The sequence below is a fragment of the Pseudophryne corroboree genome, chromosome 2 (genome assembly GCF_028390025.1).
Source record: "Pseudophryne corroboree isolate aPseCor3 chromosome 2, aPseCor3.hap2, whole genome shotgun sequence".
Classification (NCBI taxonomy): domain Eukaryota; kingdom Metazoa; phylum Chordata; class Amphibia; order Anura; family Myobatrachidae; genus Pseudophryne; species Pseudophryne corroboree.
In genome coordinates this window covers 858520093-858534494 of record NC_086445.1, presented here as the reverse complement: position 1 = coordinate 858534494, position 14402 = coordinate 858520093, and the positions used below count along the sequence as shown (strand labels likewise).

The 14402-nt window shown below is 43.0% G+C and overlaps 1 protein-coding gene across 3 annotated transcripts in view; it reads left to right on the top strand.

The window, feature by feature from the left end:
* Positions 1-403: 403 nt before the first annotated feature.
* Positions 404-14402, top strand: part of LOC135049881 (transient receptor potential cation channel subfamily V member 1-like) — a 123651-nt gene continuing 109652 nt past the window's right edge. Inside the window, exon 1 of one of the 3 annotated variants that reach the window (XM_063955835.1) lies at positions 404-596. In XM_063955835.1, coding sequence (XP_063811905.1) covers positions 479-596 — 118 coding nt within the window. In that variant the 5' untranslated portion in view covers positions 404-478. Of the gene's footprint in view, positions 924-14402 lie in introns of all 3 variants that reach the window. The other 2 variants (XM_063955837.1, XM_063955836.1) reach the window with 2 other exon arrangements.

The window sequence follows — 14402 nt, the reverse complement described above, 5'->3', positions numbered from 1 at the left end:
CGATAGGCTTAAAAGAGAATGTATGACATGCCTGCAGAATGCTGCTATTAGAGAGTTCGTGTAGCATTCAGCAGGTGGCTGTCACAGACAGTACTTACTGTAGGATAGATTATTTAGCTGCTATACAGTCCCACATTTTGCTAGTTATGTGGTCAATTTGGGTGTGCTCTTATCTACTAGTCCAGTACAGCATGGGCGGTTCAGAGACCCAGGAAATATATCTATACAGACACGTTTCCTTTAGAAGTATAGCTAGAAAGTAATGTGTAACTGTATCATCAGACTGCTGTGAGCAGCTTACAGATAATGAATGTCATAATAAATAGCCAGAAAGAGGAACACAACAAGGAGGAGGGTGGCTGAGAAGCTGCAAAGAAATCTAACCTAGAAATGAGAAGAAACAGTACAATGGAGAAACAGAGAGAGAAGAAAGGGAGGGATTGTGTGCTCTTGGAGAAAAGGGGGCACTCAGACAAAAATGGGAGGTATAAGCGGAGGAGGGGAAAGAGGGATCTCACACAGGGAACTGAGTCTTGTCTTGGGTGCCAGTAAAGTGATATTAGAGCAAGAAGTGCAGCTTAGGAGGCAAAACAAAGGTAATAATGGACCGGAAACATACATAGATAAGCCAAATGCTGCTGAAAATTCACATCCATCCATCTTTCCACCACTTCTCACCCAGGCACACAGGGTTAACCAGTGATACTCTTGCAACGTGACTTATAAAGACAGACAGTCCATCCAATGACATGCAAAGGCTTGTACATGGAATTTTAGGCACTGGAATTTGTAGGCTGCTATTGCTCTGCATGGATCTGCATCTGTAAGTTAACATTGCAAAAAACAGGACTTTAGCGTGTGGTCACTTTGTGCCTGTTTGGTGGTTTTATATCTGCCAGGAGTGAGAAACATTGTGATTTTCAGTAAGTGGGATTTTCTTCTCTTTCATGTGTGTGTGTAATTATCCTACCTGTTAGTATTCTGAACAGTTATATCTTGGAATTTAAGACTAATGCAGGCTGATGTAGCTTATCAGACAGTGGTTATTAGTCGGGGAGGTTGCGTGTTGGAATTAGTCTGATTGGTATAACGTTGAATAGAGTAAAACAAATGTTTGAACGCCTAAACTAAAAGCATAATGAATCTATAATGAGTAATGAGATTTAGTTGATTAGGAAGGAAACAGTATTTCTGATTTGAGTTTTTTTGGGTATGTTAGATTGTAAGGAACACAACCCAACCACTGTGGGAGTCGGTGTATACTGTATATACCTTGTCTCCTAACCATGGGCACTGTCTACAAATGTGCCAGCCATCAGTCCTTTGGATGTATACCCAAACAACATGGCACAGTATGGAGAGAGAAAAATGTAATTTTCTTTAAAGTTCATCAAGTTAAACGTTAATAAAAATGAATGTAGTGTAGTCTATCCATAGTCTGTATTTACTAAGATCCCAGTTCTATCTTTACTAGACTTAGCTTCTTTACTCATTAGATACTAGACTGAGCATTGTTCTACCTTGTAGGAGTGCTTTATTCTACTGGAAAATATGATTGCTTCCATATGTGAGGCACCAGCGCTTGTCTGGTTGTATAGCGCAGACTAGGGTGTGTCAGTGCGCTGCAGTGCTACTTGCCTCAGATGTACACACTTGCAGCACACTAGTGATGTGTGCAAATAACAGAGGGGAATGCACTGGAGGCTGGGTGCTCTGCATGGGAACAGATAATACTCTGTTCTCACACAGGACCTCTTCTAATACATATCAGTATGGTGAGAACCCAAATTATACTGCTGCAAGCTATTACTTCGTCATTCCATTTGCCTCATCTCTGCCTTAGGGTACAGCATGAGATGTGTAACAAGTCAACCAATGTATGTAATACAATATACTGTAAATAAATATATAGCACGGTTTAAGACTTTTACAGTCATTGTTCAAAGCTTCATTTTCATCGAAAATACTGTGACGCTTATGAGGGTACAGTACATACAGATACAGGCTCTAGCTCCATTACTCCCAGACAATCCCAGATGTTGCTATAACTTCTTGTGAGGAATAGCCAAGTCTGATAGACTGTAAAAGTTTGATCCCATTGACTTCCATGTTGGGTCATTTGTACAGAGGAACAAAACATTCATACTCATTCAATAGAGCCAGAGGAACAGAATCCCCTCACAGCCCACAGCCATTAACCCGTTGTTCACACATTCACTTTTCTTGTGTAGTCTTTAATCAGAAACATTTTCTGCCCAAAATAACAAATTTTTATTAAATCTTCTGCTGTTCGCTTAATTTTATTTACTGAAACTTGTGTTAAAGCGAACGCATGTACAGTACACTCTATGCTGACGCTGCCAACTTCTGCTCGTTGTTCCCACCCTGCGACGTGTCAGTCATTACGCACGGTAATTGCTGTGCCCCGCCTGTTGTTGTCTGCCAGGTATTGGGATACGGCCCACGCTGGCTGTCTTCCTCCGTGATTAATAACATCGCGGAACCATAATGACTCTGACTAGCACAGGAACAGCCTTCGAAACAATCAACAATCAATTTATTGCAAGACTGGTCTTGACATATACCATTTTTTTTATCATAAATTCTCTTTATTGTTTACTAAATAAATAACTGTTTAATGCAATTCTAATATAGCTTTATATTGTATAATAAATGCATGACTGTTTTAAAGGCTTTTGTTTTTTGTTTTGCCTCTTTCTTTTTCAATTACTATTTTACTTTGCCTTATCTGTATAGCATGCTGGACTATTAGCAGGAACAATACCGAATTGCGATTAGGTTTTATATATATATATATATATATATATATATATATATATATATATATAGAACAAATGTCCGGCACTCACGCTTTTAGTAGAATCAACGAGTCCTGGTGCCTAACCTCTCTGGATGAGCATGTAGAAGAACGTGTGGTGGCACTCAGAAAAAAAGACATCACAAGCAACGCTGATGCAGTCAACGTTTCAGGGATAGTTCCCTTTTATCAAGACACGCGTGTCTTGATAAAAGGGAGCTATCCCTGAAACGTTGACTGCATCAGCGTTGCTTGTGTTGTCTTTTTTTCTGAGTGCCACCACACGTTCTTCTATATATATATATATATATATATATATATATATATATATATAAAGATAGAGGGACCCTTGACAAAGGTCAGAACCATGACCGAAACGTCGACATAAACTATTTGCTGCTGATGGTTTGAATAAACTTTTTTCTACTTGAAGACTAGTGAGTGCTCCCCTAATTTGGAATTATATATATATATATATATATATATATATATATATATATATATATATATTGTTTTAAACTGTTGAGTTGGGTTGTAGTGGCAAATAATGTAGGTCACAAAATATAGTCTTACTGAGTTTCTGGAATGAGCTGTAATGATGGCTCACTCACTAACCTTTTTCAACAAAACTTCAATGACTCAAGTAATATTAAATGTCATTTTGTTTAAAGCAAGGCTATACAACATTGTTCAAGGACACTTGTTGACTAAGATTAACACTAGCAGCAGCAGGGATGTATAGATTTCAGGATTATTCGTGAGGTGTGGCACTAGAATTTGTGTGCATGCAAATCCTTGACATTTGGCCAGCCAGCCAGTTCCTGTGCTGTAGAGTGCCAGGCTGAATGATTACCATGATACTTCTCAAGGTATTCATTATTTGGCTCAGACCTAAAATATGTATTTAGTATAGAGATGTGTGGCGGGCAGTATTCGTGTTTTGTGTTTTGCTTTTGGTTCTAGTTCCATGCTCGTGTTTTGGATCTGGATTGGTTTTGCCAAAACCACCCTTTCGTGTTTTGGCTTTGGTTTTGGATCTGGATGATTTTTGGAAAAAACATAAAAACAGCTAAAATCACAGAATTTTGGGGTAAATTTGATCCTACGGTATTATTAACCTCAATAACATTCATTTCCACTCATTTCCAGTTTATTCTAAACACCTCACACCTCACAATATTGTTTTTAGGCCAAAAGGTTGCACCAAGGTGGCTGTATGACTAAGCTAAGCGACACAAGTGTGCAGCACAAACACCTGGCCCATCTAGGAGTGGCACTGCAGTTGTAGACAGGATGGCACTTAAAAAAACCATGCCCCAACAGCACATCATGCAAAGAAGTAAAAGAGGTGCAATGAGGTAGCTGTATGACTAAGCTAAGCAACACAAGTGTGCGGCACAAACACCTGGCCCATCTAGGAGTGGCACTGCAGTTGTAGACAGGATGGCACTTAAAAAAACCATGCCCCAACAGCACATCATGCAAATAAGTAAAAGAGGTGCAATGAGGTAGCTGTATGACTAAGCTAAGCGACACAAGTGTGCGGCACAAACACTTGGCCCATCTAAGAGTGGCACTGCAGTGGCAGACAGGATGGCACTTAAAAAAAACTAGACCCCAAACATCACATGATGCAAAGAAGAAAAAGAGGTGCAATGAGGTAGCTGTATGACTAAGCTAAGTGACACAAGTGTGCGGCACAAACAACATGGGACGTACTGGAATTTGCCCAGATGTAATACATGCACAATATTGGTGGCACAGGTGAGCGTACCCCTAAACCACACACACACACACACACACACACACACACACACACACACACACACACACACACGGCAAAGCCTGTAAAATTAATTCGGATAATAATAATCCTTTTATTTGGAGCTGTTATAATAATATGCAGCACAGGCGAGCGTACCCCTACACCACACAGGGCAAACCCTGTAAAAATTATTTGGATATTAATATAAGTAATGTATATAACCCTTTTATTAGGAGTAAATAATATACAGCACAGGACACAACCACTGGACTTATGACAGCACAAGACACCACCACTGGACTGATGCAGCACAAGACAGCACCACTGGACTGGACTTATATGGCAGTACCACTGTACTGGATTTATACAGCAGTATCACTGGACTTATACGCCAGTACCACTGGAATTATACGGCAGTATCACTGGAATTATACAGCAGTACCATTGGACTTATACGGCAGTACCACTGGACTGGATTTATACGGCAGTATCACTGGACTTATACGCCAATACCACTGGAATTATACGGTAGTATCTCTGGAATTATACGGCAGTACCACTGGACTAGATTTATACGGCAGTATCACTGGACTTATACACCAGTACCACAGGAATTATATGGCAGTATCACTGGACTTATACGCCAGTACCACTGGAATTTTATATGGCAGTATCACTGGAATTATACGGCAGTATCACTGGATTTATACACCATTACCACTGGATTTATGCAGCAGTACCACTGGACATATACAGCAGTATCACTGGATTTATATGGCAGTACCACTGGACATATACGGCAGTATCACTGGATTTATACGGCAGTACCGCTGGACATATACGGCAGTATCACTGGAGATATATGGCAGTATCACTGGACATATACAGCAGTACTACTGGACATATACAGCAGCACAGGGACACCACCACTGGACTGATGCAGGACAATACAGCACCACTGCAATGGACTGGACTTATACAGCAGCACTGGACATATGGCAGCAGAGAACACCACCACTGTGACTGGACTGATGCAGCACAAGACACTACCACTGGACTGATGCAGGACAACACACCACCACTGCAATGGACTGGACTTATACAGCAGCACTGGACATATGGCAGCAGAGGACACCACCACTGTGACTGGACTGATGCAGCACAATACACCACCACTGAACTGATGCAGCACAACACAGCACCACTGGACTGGACTTATACAGCAGCACTGGACATATGGCAGCAGAGGACACCACCACTATGACTGGACTGATGCAGCACAATACACCACCACTGAACTGATGCAGCACAACACAGCACCACTGGACTGGACTTATACAGCAGCACTGGACATATGGCAGCTGAGGACACCACCACTGTGACTGGACTGATGCAGCACAATACACCACCACTGAACTGATGCAGCACAACACAGCACCACTGGACTGGACTTATACAGCAGCACTAGACATATGGCAGCTGAGGACACCACCACTGTGACTGGACTGATGCAGGACAAGACACTACCAGTGTACTGATGCAGTACACTGGGGACGGAGACACGTCCTCTCCCTACACTCTCCAATGCCGGAGTGAAAATGGCGGCGACGCGCGGCTCCTTATATGGAATCCAAACCCCACGAGAATCCGACAGCGGGATGATGACGTTTTGCCTCGTTCTGGTTTCCGAGTCAGGCAGGAAAACCCGAGCCTGACTCGGATCCGTGCTTGGGTAGTGAAGTTCGGGGGAGTTCGGTTCTCAGGGAACCGAAACTGCTCATTTCTAATTTAGTATATTCCTAAATAGAAAAATATAACAAAAGAAGCAAACAAACAAACAATAAATAAATAAACAAACAAACAAACGTCTAGGCATTTTTCCTGCCCAGGATTAGCAAAAAATACCTTGCTTTAGAGGGATATTTATCAAACAATGGAGAGAGATAAAGTGGAGATAAATAAAGCACTAACCAATCAGATTCTGTCATTTTTCAAATGCAGCATGAAAAATTAGAGTTAGAAGCTGATTGGTTAGTGATTTATATCTCTCCACTCTATCACTCTCCAAACTAATAGATAAATACACCCCGAAATCACAGACAACTGCTTTAATATGAGGCACTAATCATTTTTTTATTTGGCAGTCACAAGAGGAGATATCGGCCCTCATTCCAACCCGATCGCATGCTGCGCAGCGGTGCGATCGGGTCTGGAATGCGCATACGCGTCATGCGCATTGCGCACGCACGTCATTGCCCGGCAACATCCGTCGCTGGGCAACGACGCTAACAGCGAAGAAAGCGGTTGCAGCAGCGACCGCAAGAAGATTAACAGCAGGAAGGCGTTCCGGGGCGTCAACTGACCGTTTGAAGCCATTTTCGGGGAGTGGTAAGAAAAACGCAGGCATGTCAAGGCGAATGGAGGGCGGATGTCTGACGTTAAAGCCGTGACCATCATCGCTGGACCCGTCGCACAGGGTAAGTATGTCCAGGGTTGGTCTTGTTTTGTGTGAAACTTTTTTAGCATAGCAGGGCTGCACAAGCGATCGCAGCCTTGCTATACTAAAATACACTCCCCCATAGGCGGAGATTAGTTGATCGCACCAGCAGCAAAATGTTGCTTGGTGTGATCAACTCGGAATGAGGGCCATCATGCAGATGTTTGAATTTAAAGCTCACTTAGCTTATTTACCCAAGTGTGAGTTTTTTCAACAAAATAACTAGTTATGTTATAAACTTAAAATAAATGTTATGCTTTGTATCAAACGTCATATGGCTGCTTTTGTAACTTCCTCTTCCATCTACTCATTTCTTGTAGCATGTTATAGGAGGGAGGGACTGTTTGATGTCCCAGCATTCTGAGATTTAGGGGAGTGCAGTGTAGATTTCCAGACTCATCTCATCAAATTCATGGGCAACAGGTTGAAGGTAAATATAACAGTTTCACAACTGCATAATCCAGCCTCTAACCTGCAGTGGCTGCATTAAGGACAAATGGGCATTATCTATGATAAGCACAGTGCAAGCATGTGATAGGATTAAGGGGGTCATTCCGAGTTGATCGCTCACTGACGATTTTCGCAGCGCAGCGATCAGGTGAAAAATCGGCATTTCTGCGCATGCGTATGGGCCGCAATGCGCATGCGCATCGTATGGGTACAAAGCCCATTTTGGTTGTGCACAGGTTGTAGCAAAGTTTTCAGTCGCACTGACGGCCGCAAGAAGATTGACAGGAAGTGGGCATTTCTGGTGTCAACTGACAGTTTTCAGGGAGTGTTTGCAAATAAGCAGGCGTGTCTGAAAAAACGCAGGCGTGGCTGGGCGTTTGCTGGGCGGGTGTATGACGTCAAATCTGGACACAAATAGGCTGAAGTGATCGCAAGCGCTGAGTGGGTTCAAAGCTACTCTGAAATTGTACAAACTGTCTTTGCAGAGCTCAGCTGCACAAGCGTTCGCACTTCTGCTAAGCTAAAATACACTCCCCAGTGGGCGGAGGCATAGCGTTTGCACGGCTGCTAAAACTAGCTAGTGAGCGATCAACTTGGAATGACCCCCTAAGGCAAGTGCTCCATTTGTCCTGCTCTTGAGCCAGCCATGGAACCAAGTTTTAGTGTATTCTGATAATGTGGAACCATGTGAAATCCCAAATAATAATAATAATAATAATAATAATAATAATAATAATAATACTAAAACAGATATATTATCTTTAATTAGCACGTGCTATATACTCTATATACTGTACCTACCAAATAATATGCCAAAAAGGACATGTTATTTGTCATATGGTATCTGGACTATAGGTCAACCATGAAAAGGTCGACAGTCATTAGGTCGACCACTAATGGCTGACATGCATTAGGTTGACATGGTCAAAAGGTCACCATTGTCAATAGGTTGACATGTAAAAGGTCAACAGTGTTTGTGGTTGACAAGTACAAAAGGTTGACAGGTTCTAATGGTCAACACACATATGGTCAATAGAGCTTTTTTGGTGTTTTTAGCATTGTAATAAACTTTTCCGTAGTTTAGCATCTATGTGGATTACAATTGTGAATAGTAGCAGCAGTAGTGGAGTGAGGCACCTAGCCCAAAGCTTGGTTAGCAATGTGAACCATGTGAAGGGACGCGGTGCACTAATTGGGGTTCCACATGCTTTGACGGCGAAAACAACACCAAACAAACTTTCAAATGTTGTGTCAACCTTTGACCCTGTCGGCCTTTACTATTGTCTACCTTTTTCATGTTGACCTAATGACCCTGTCGACCTAATGTATGTTGACCATTAGTGGTCAACCTAATGACTGTAGACCTTTTGCTTGTAGATCTAATGATCCTTACCCATTTCCTTTCATTATTTAACAATCAGCGGTAAACTAAGATTACTGCGGTTTGCCCCTCTGTCACTTATGCCATCTATAGATGGCAAAAGTGATACAAGAATAGATGTATTATGGTGCTGGCTCCGCCCATTATTTGGGTGGGCCCACTTAATCTCCGGATCAGGTGAAATGGGTCCAGATAACTGCAGCATGTATTAAAGTCTACTTTGCCAAAGAGGGAAAGTGTTAAATTACCGGTCCCCATGGGCGCCGACAGCTGTGCCGGGCCCAGGTACTCGGATGGGGCATAGCCAATACTGTTTCGAAATTGTGTCAAAAACTGATAGGCACTGGCGGGTGGAGGGTAGCAGGTGGTGAGCAGGTGCGATCGCTTACCCACCTCTCCTGCACACGTTGCGCAAGGGGAGAGAGGAGTGACTGCCTCAGCGTAACTGCTGGGCTGGGGAGAGAGGCAGCTGCTGGAGCATGCAGCAGTCACTCCTCTCTCTCTCTCCTGCTCCAGTGCCATGCGCTGTGTACAAAGTGGAAGGGGAAGGGGGGGGGGGGTTGCAGCAGGACCCGAGTCCCCTCCGGCCCCCTTCAAAGGGCTCAGGTAAAGAGTACCTGCCCCCCCTCCCCTTCTCGGCACCACTGCCTGTTCCCAATGTGCATTCTCCCTTGTTTGGCTTTCCGATATTGCGGATTGTGCTTTGAATGCATGCACGGCTGGTTTTCCTCCCAGCGGCACCTGTGGGGCTACTGAAAAGCTGTGTGAATGCATAATCCCTGACTGTTGGAGCCATCAGCCAGGGACAGTGCTATGCACGCGGCAATGACAGATGCAGCTGTTGAAACGGATGGCTGCAGTTGTTGGAACAGTCATTGCCACTTACCATTCATACATCTGCCAGCACATTGGCATGCTATATTGTAGATAACAGCACTGATAATGACAGGGGTTCATACTGCCCCTTTAATTAACACACATTCCCACATTAATACATGGGGGAGAAATGGTATCAGCGCAGATACTACTAAACCCCATAACACACAATCATACATCTCCCCCACAATCCCCATTGCTGGCAATGGGGACCCATTGCAGCCTTTCCAGCTTCAGGGAAGCTTTTCAGCTAATGCCAGGTTTCTGGTAAATGTGTAATGCACATGTGCAGACTAGGTGTCGCGCATGGGCATTACAGGGCATCATATTGCTAGTAGCGATAGCCTGCCAGCAATAGAGTATAGGATGGAGCTGAGCAGGGGGATGTCCAGTGCTGAAAGTAGGGTGGTATGGGGTGGTACGGAGTACCATTAACAAATATGGTGGTGGTACTCAGTACCACCAGCCCACCGCTGGGGCTTAATTTATAAGAGGGATTTTTGTGTGTGGGACATAAAATGGTGTCAGTGGCATAGCTGTGTGTGGTATAACATGTAAGGCATTACGGCGTGTGGCATAATGTGTAATGGGCATTACGGCGTGTGGCATAATAAATAATGTGTAATAAGCATTACAGTGTGTGGCATAATGTGTAATAAGCATTATGGTGTGTAGCATAATGTGTAATGGGCAATAGGACCAGTGTTTGGCATAATGTGTAAAGGGCATTACGGTGTGTGGCATAATGTGGAAGGGGCATTACGGTATGTGGCATAATGTGGCCATGCACCTATTGTCATTTAGCCACTCCCCTAGTTTCATGTGACCACACACCCTCATGACACATGACCACACCCCCTCATGACACGTGACCACGCCCCATCATGACACATGACCACACCCATTTTTACTATCAGTGCCAATAAGAAAAAATTTCTACTTGCACCACTGGGGATGTCACTGGACCTCGCTGAAGTGGTAAGTAATGTTAAATGCCAATGGCATAGCCGTTAGTATAACTGCAATACTAGACAAAGAATGCTGTTGGTGATAAGGGCCCCATTTATTAATAAGACCTATTACCAGTGGCATATTTCACTGTGATACTAATGAATATGCCACTGGTATTTAACATTACTTGTCTTTTCAGCAAGGTTCAGTGACGCCACCCTCCTCAGCTCCGTCCTCTGCCCTGTTGCTGGCAGCCTACCACTACTAGCTAGTCTGCACATGGGCATTACACTTTCACCGGGGCGGCTGCTCCGAGTCACTATTGCTGGCAATAGGGATCAAAACACTCTCGCATCTATAGATGGCATAAGATGTATAGGGGCAAACAGCAGTAAACTAAACTTAAATACTGAAAGGAGGATATAATCCCTCTATGCTAAAGGGATTATATCTCATGATTAAATGGGGCCATAAATCTTGTTAATAAATATCTCACCAATTAGCACATTGCAAGACATTTTCTTCTGTGCACAAAGGAAAAAAGTGGACAGGTTAAGGAGTAAAGGTAAAATTAGGGCTGGATCTACATGTGACCAATTATGTAGGTGAAATTGGCATTATAAATAATGCCACTGGTCCACTAATACGAATGGCCCTATAGCATCTTAGCTCAAAGCAGAAGGTACAGTATGTCACAGTGTTGAACAACAGCCAGTCATGGTCAGAGTGATCAATATACTCCAAAATGATCTGTGCAATATAAGATTGGGCAATGCAAGACAATTTGGTCTGCAGATGACTGTCTCTGTGTGTGGTCATTTGCCAATCATAATCACATCTGCCAGTCACCCCAAATTGGAGATGGATCCTGCTGTTTAGGGTTCAGACAGAATGGAAGTTGTGACACTTTTCATCGACATATGTCTCTTAAAAGTCATGAAAACATGGTGTCTAGTGCACACTTATAATCTATGTACGTACAATAATTAATTTTTTTATTAGAAATTCTGCTGCCTACTTCCAAATGGGGCCTATCAATGAAAAAGGGGCCTTATATAACCTACAAAGAGTTTTCTGTTTGGATGAGACAGTTCCATTCTCAGGGATCTAACATCTATGAATATTTGTTTTTATATATACTGTATGTATGACTGCTTTAAATTGAACATGAATGATTGGTAACAGAGGATAATGAATTTGCCATAACATGCATTGCAGTCCATTACTGAACAGGAAAGGCTCATGTCACTGACCTTTTAGGAAAATCTGCCTGTAAGTTGAAAGCATGGAAAATGTGTGATACAGACTCTAAAAATCACTGTGGGAATGGCAGTGAGGGTGTGGTACTTACATATAATGTATATTTACACATCAAACAACAATTTCACATTATTTATTTAGATTTACTCTGTTCTGCTGAAATGTGATTCCATCACAGACTACAGTATTCCTTTTTTTCTGCTATACAGTATTACAGCATTATTATAACATATAGACAAGTGACTTAAATGCCAGACTGTAATATTAATCACTTCATTTATGTGGTGCTGGACAGGGCTGTGCTTCTATTTGTCCACATATTTTATGATTGACAGCTCACAGCACTATTTTTCCGTATCACATTGTCCAAAAGTAATTTCTTTGGCACTGGACTACCAACCCGTGACACCACTGCAAGTGCCCTCTGGCACCCAATTTGGGAACCACTAAACAAGAATGACAGGTTAACACAATTTACTTAATTTCATAATTTTAAGAAATGTTGGGCCCAGGGGTTTTGTTGAAAAAATGCTGATACTCTATGGCTCAGTTATTCAAGAAAGTTTGGGAACCACTGATTTAGATGGTTTCAGAACCACAATCAAGTACTGTTCCTTAGTTGTAGATGGGAAAGTGACTCATCAGGTGTTAGAGGAGAAGCATGTTCTTGCTAAGAAGAGAAATGAAAGTGGAGCAGTTTGACACTGTCTTTTGCCCCAGTGTTTTACTATTACTCTCTCTCTCTCTCTCTCTCTCTCTCTCTCTCTCTCTCTCTTTCTTTCTTGCTCATTCTCTCATTCTAACATTATAGAGCACGGTACACAGGGTCGTCTTTTCGTATGGGCTCAATGGGCTCTTGCCCAAGGGCCCCAGGAGTATAAGGGCCCTAGGCTGATAGCTGAGGGTCCCCTCTTTCCAGGTTTACCAGATTTTTAAAAATCGGCCCTGTGGAACCGGAGATATCTGACTTGAAAGCAGTGGTCAGCAACCAAGTCTGTTAATTGCTCTTCCCAGCCTGATATATCGGGTTTTGTCTGACTTATAGTATTTCTGTGGGTATAAGCCAAAAGCTGCGAATATCCCATTTTGGTTGACACTGGCATCTTGTCTCTACTATGCCCTGAACTAGAGATATCAGCCTTCAAGCAGCTGGTCCTTGCTCCTGCTCCACACGCCTAATATGCAGTTTTAGATTTTCATTGATGAATTGCTTTGGCCCCTGAACTCTGATCCCCAAGTCCCCAGAACCTCCTGAAAGGTGGGACTCTCTAGTTTTTTATCCCATTCAAAGCTAATAAATATATTTTCAGAAACTTGAGATATCTGCAGTCAAGCAAGCTGCCCTCCCACTGGAAAATTATAAATATTAAGCCCACTCCACTATCCACCCCTCCCCTATGAATTAAACACCACCTACCACTCTTGAAGTCATGTACCAGGGCTTCTTCATTCAGGCCAATGCCTCATTCTAGAGTTTAGCCCCATCTGTGCAGTAAAGGAGTAATTAGCAGAAATTACTGTTCCAGGTTCTACATGCTGAGCGGAAGATAGAACACCCCCTACCGCCCGCGGGACATCAAAGCTGCGCTGATAGCACCCCCATCCCTACTGCTGGAGGATGGGTAGGGGGCCCAGAGCATTGCTGTGCCCAGGGGCCTACACTGCTGTTACGACGGCCCTGACTGTACAGAGAACCAGTATCCATTCATCTTGTCCCAGAGGAGCTTTCAATATAACTTTCCTACACTGTGTCCTCCCTACCATATACCCAAACACGCTGGGGCTAGGGTCATCTAGCCTTCTAGTGACCATAGTCATCGCTGGATCATTCATCTAACCTCCTGGTAACCATGGGTCATCTAACCTTCTAGTAACCATGATCATAGCTGGATCATTCATTAGGCAAACTATGCGCCCACATAATATCCGGTGGTCACTGAGGGGCCCAGGTTACCCTAAGCCATGTTTATGCTGTGTTTTTTTTAGTTACAAATGGAGGTTATAAGGGGGCCCAAACCAATATGTTGCCTGAGACCACATTGGGCATTGATACGTCTCTGATAAAAGTACCTGTAGAACAGGGTTTTTCAACAAGTAACCCTCCAGCTGCTTTTGGTGCTACACACCCAGTATGATCTGACACAATTTTGCTATTAGGGCATGCTAAAACTTTGGCAGGGCATGTTCCGCAGCAGTTGGAGAGCCGCATGTTGAATTCCCCTGCTGTAGACTCTTCACTCAAACAGCTTCCTGGTTAGATCCCATTCAAACATGAAAGTTTTTTAAAGGCCACAAAAGGTAAAGCTAAGAATGCATATTACATGACCATAGAATAGTCACACATTGGTAGCTCAGTATGAAAATAACATAATTTATCTGTGCTCATTAAAGTCCTGATTTCCAG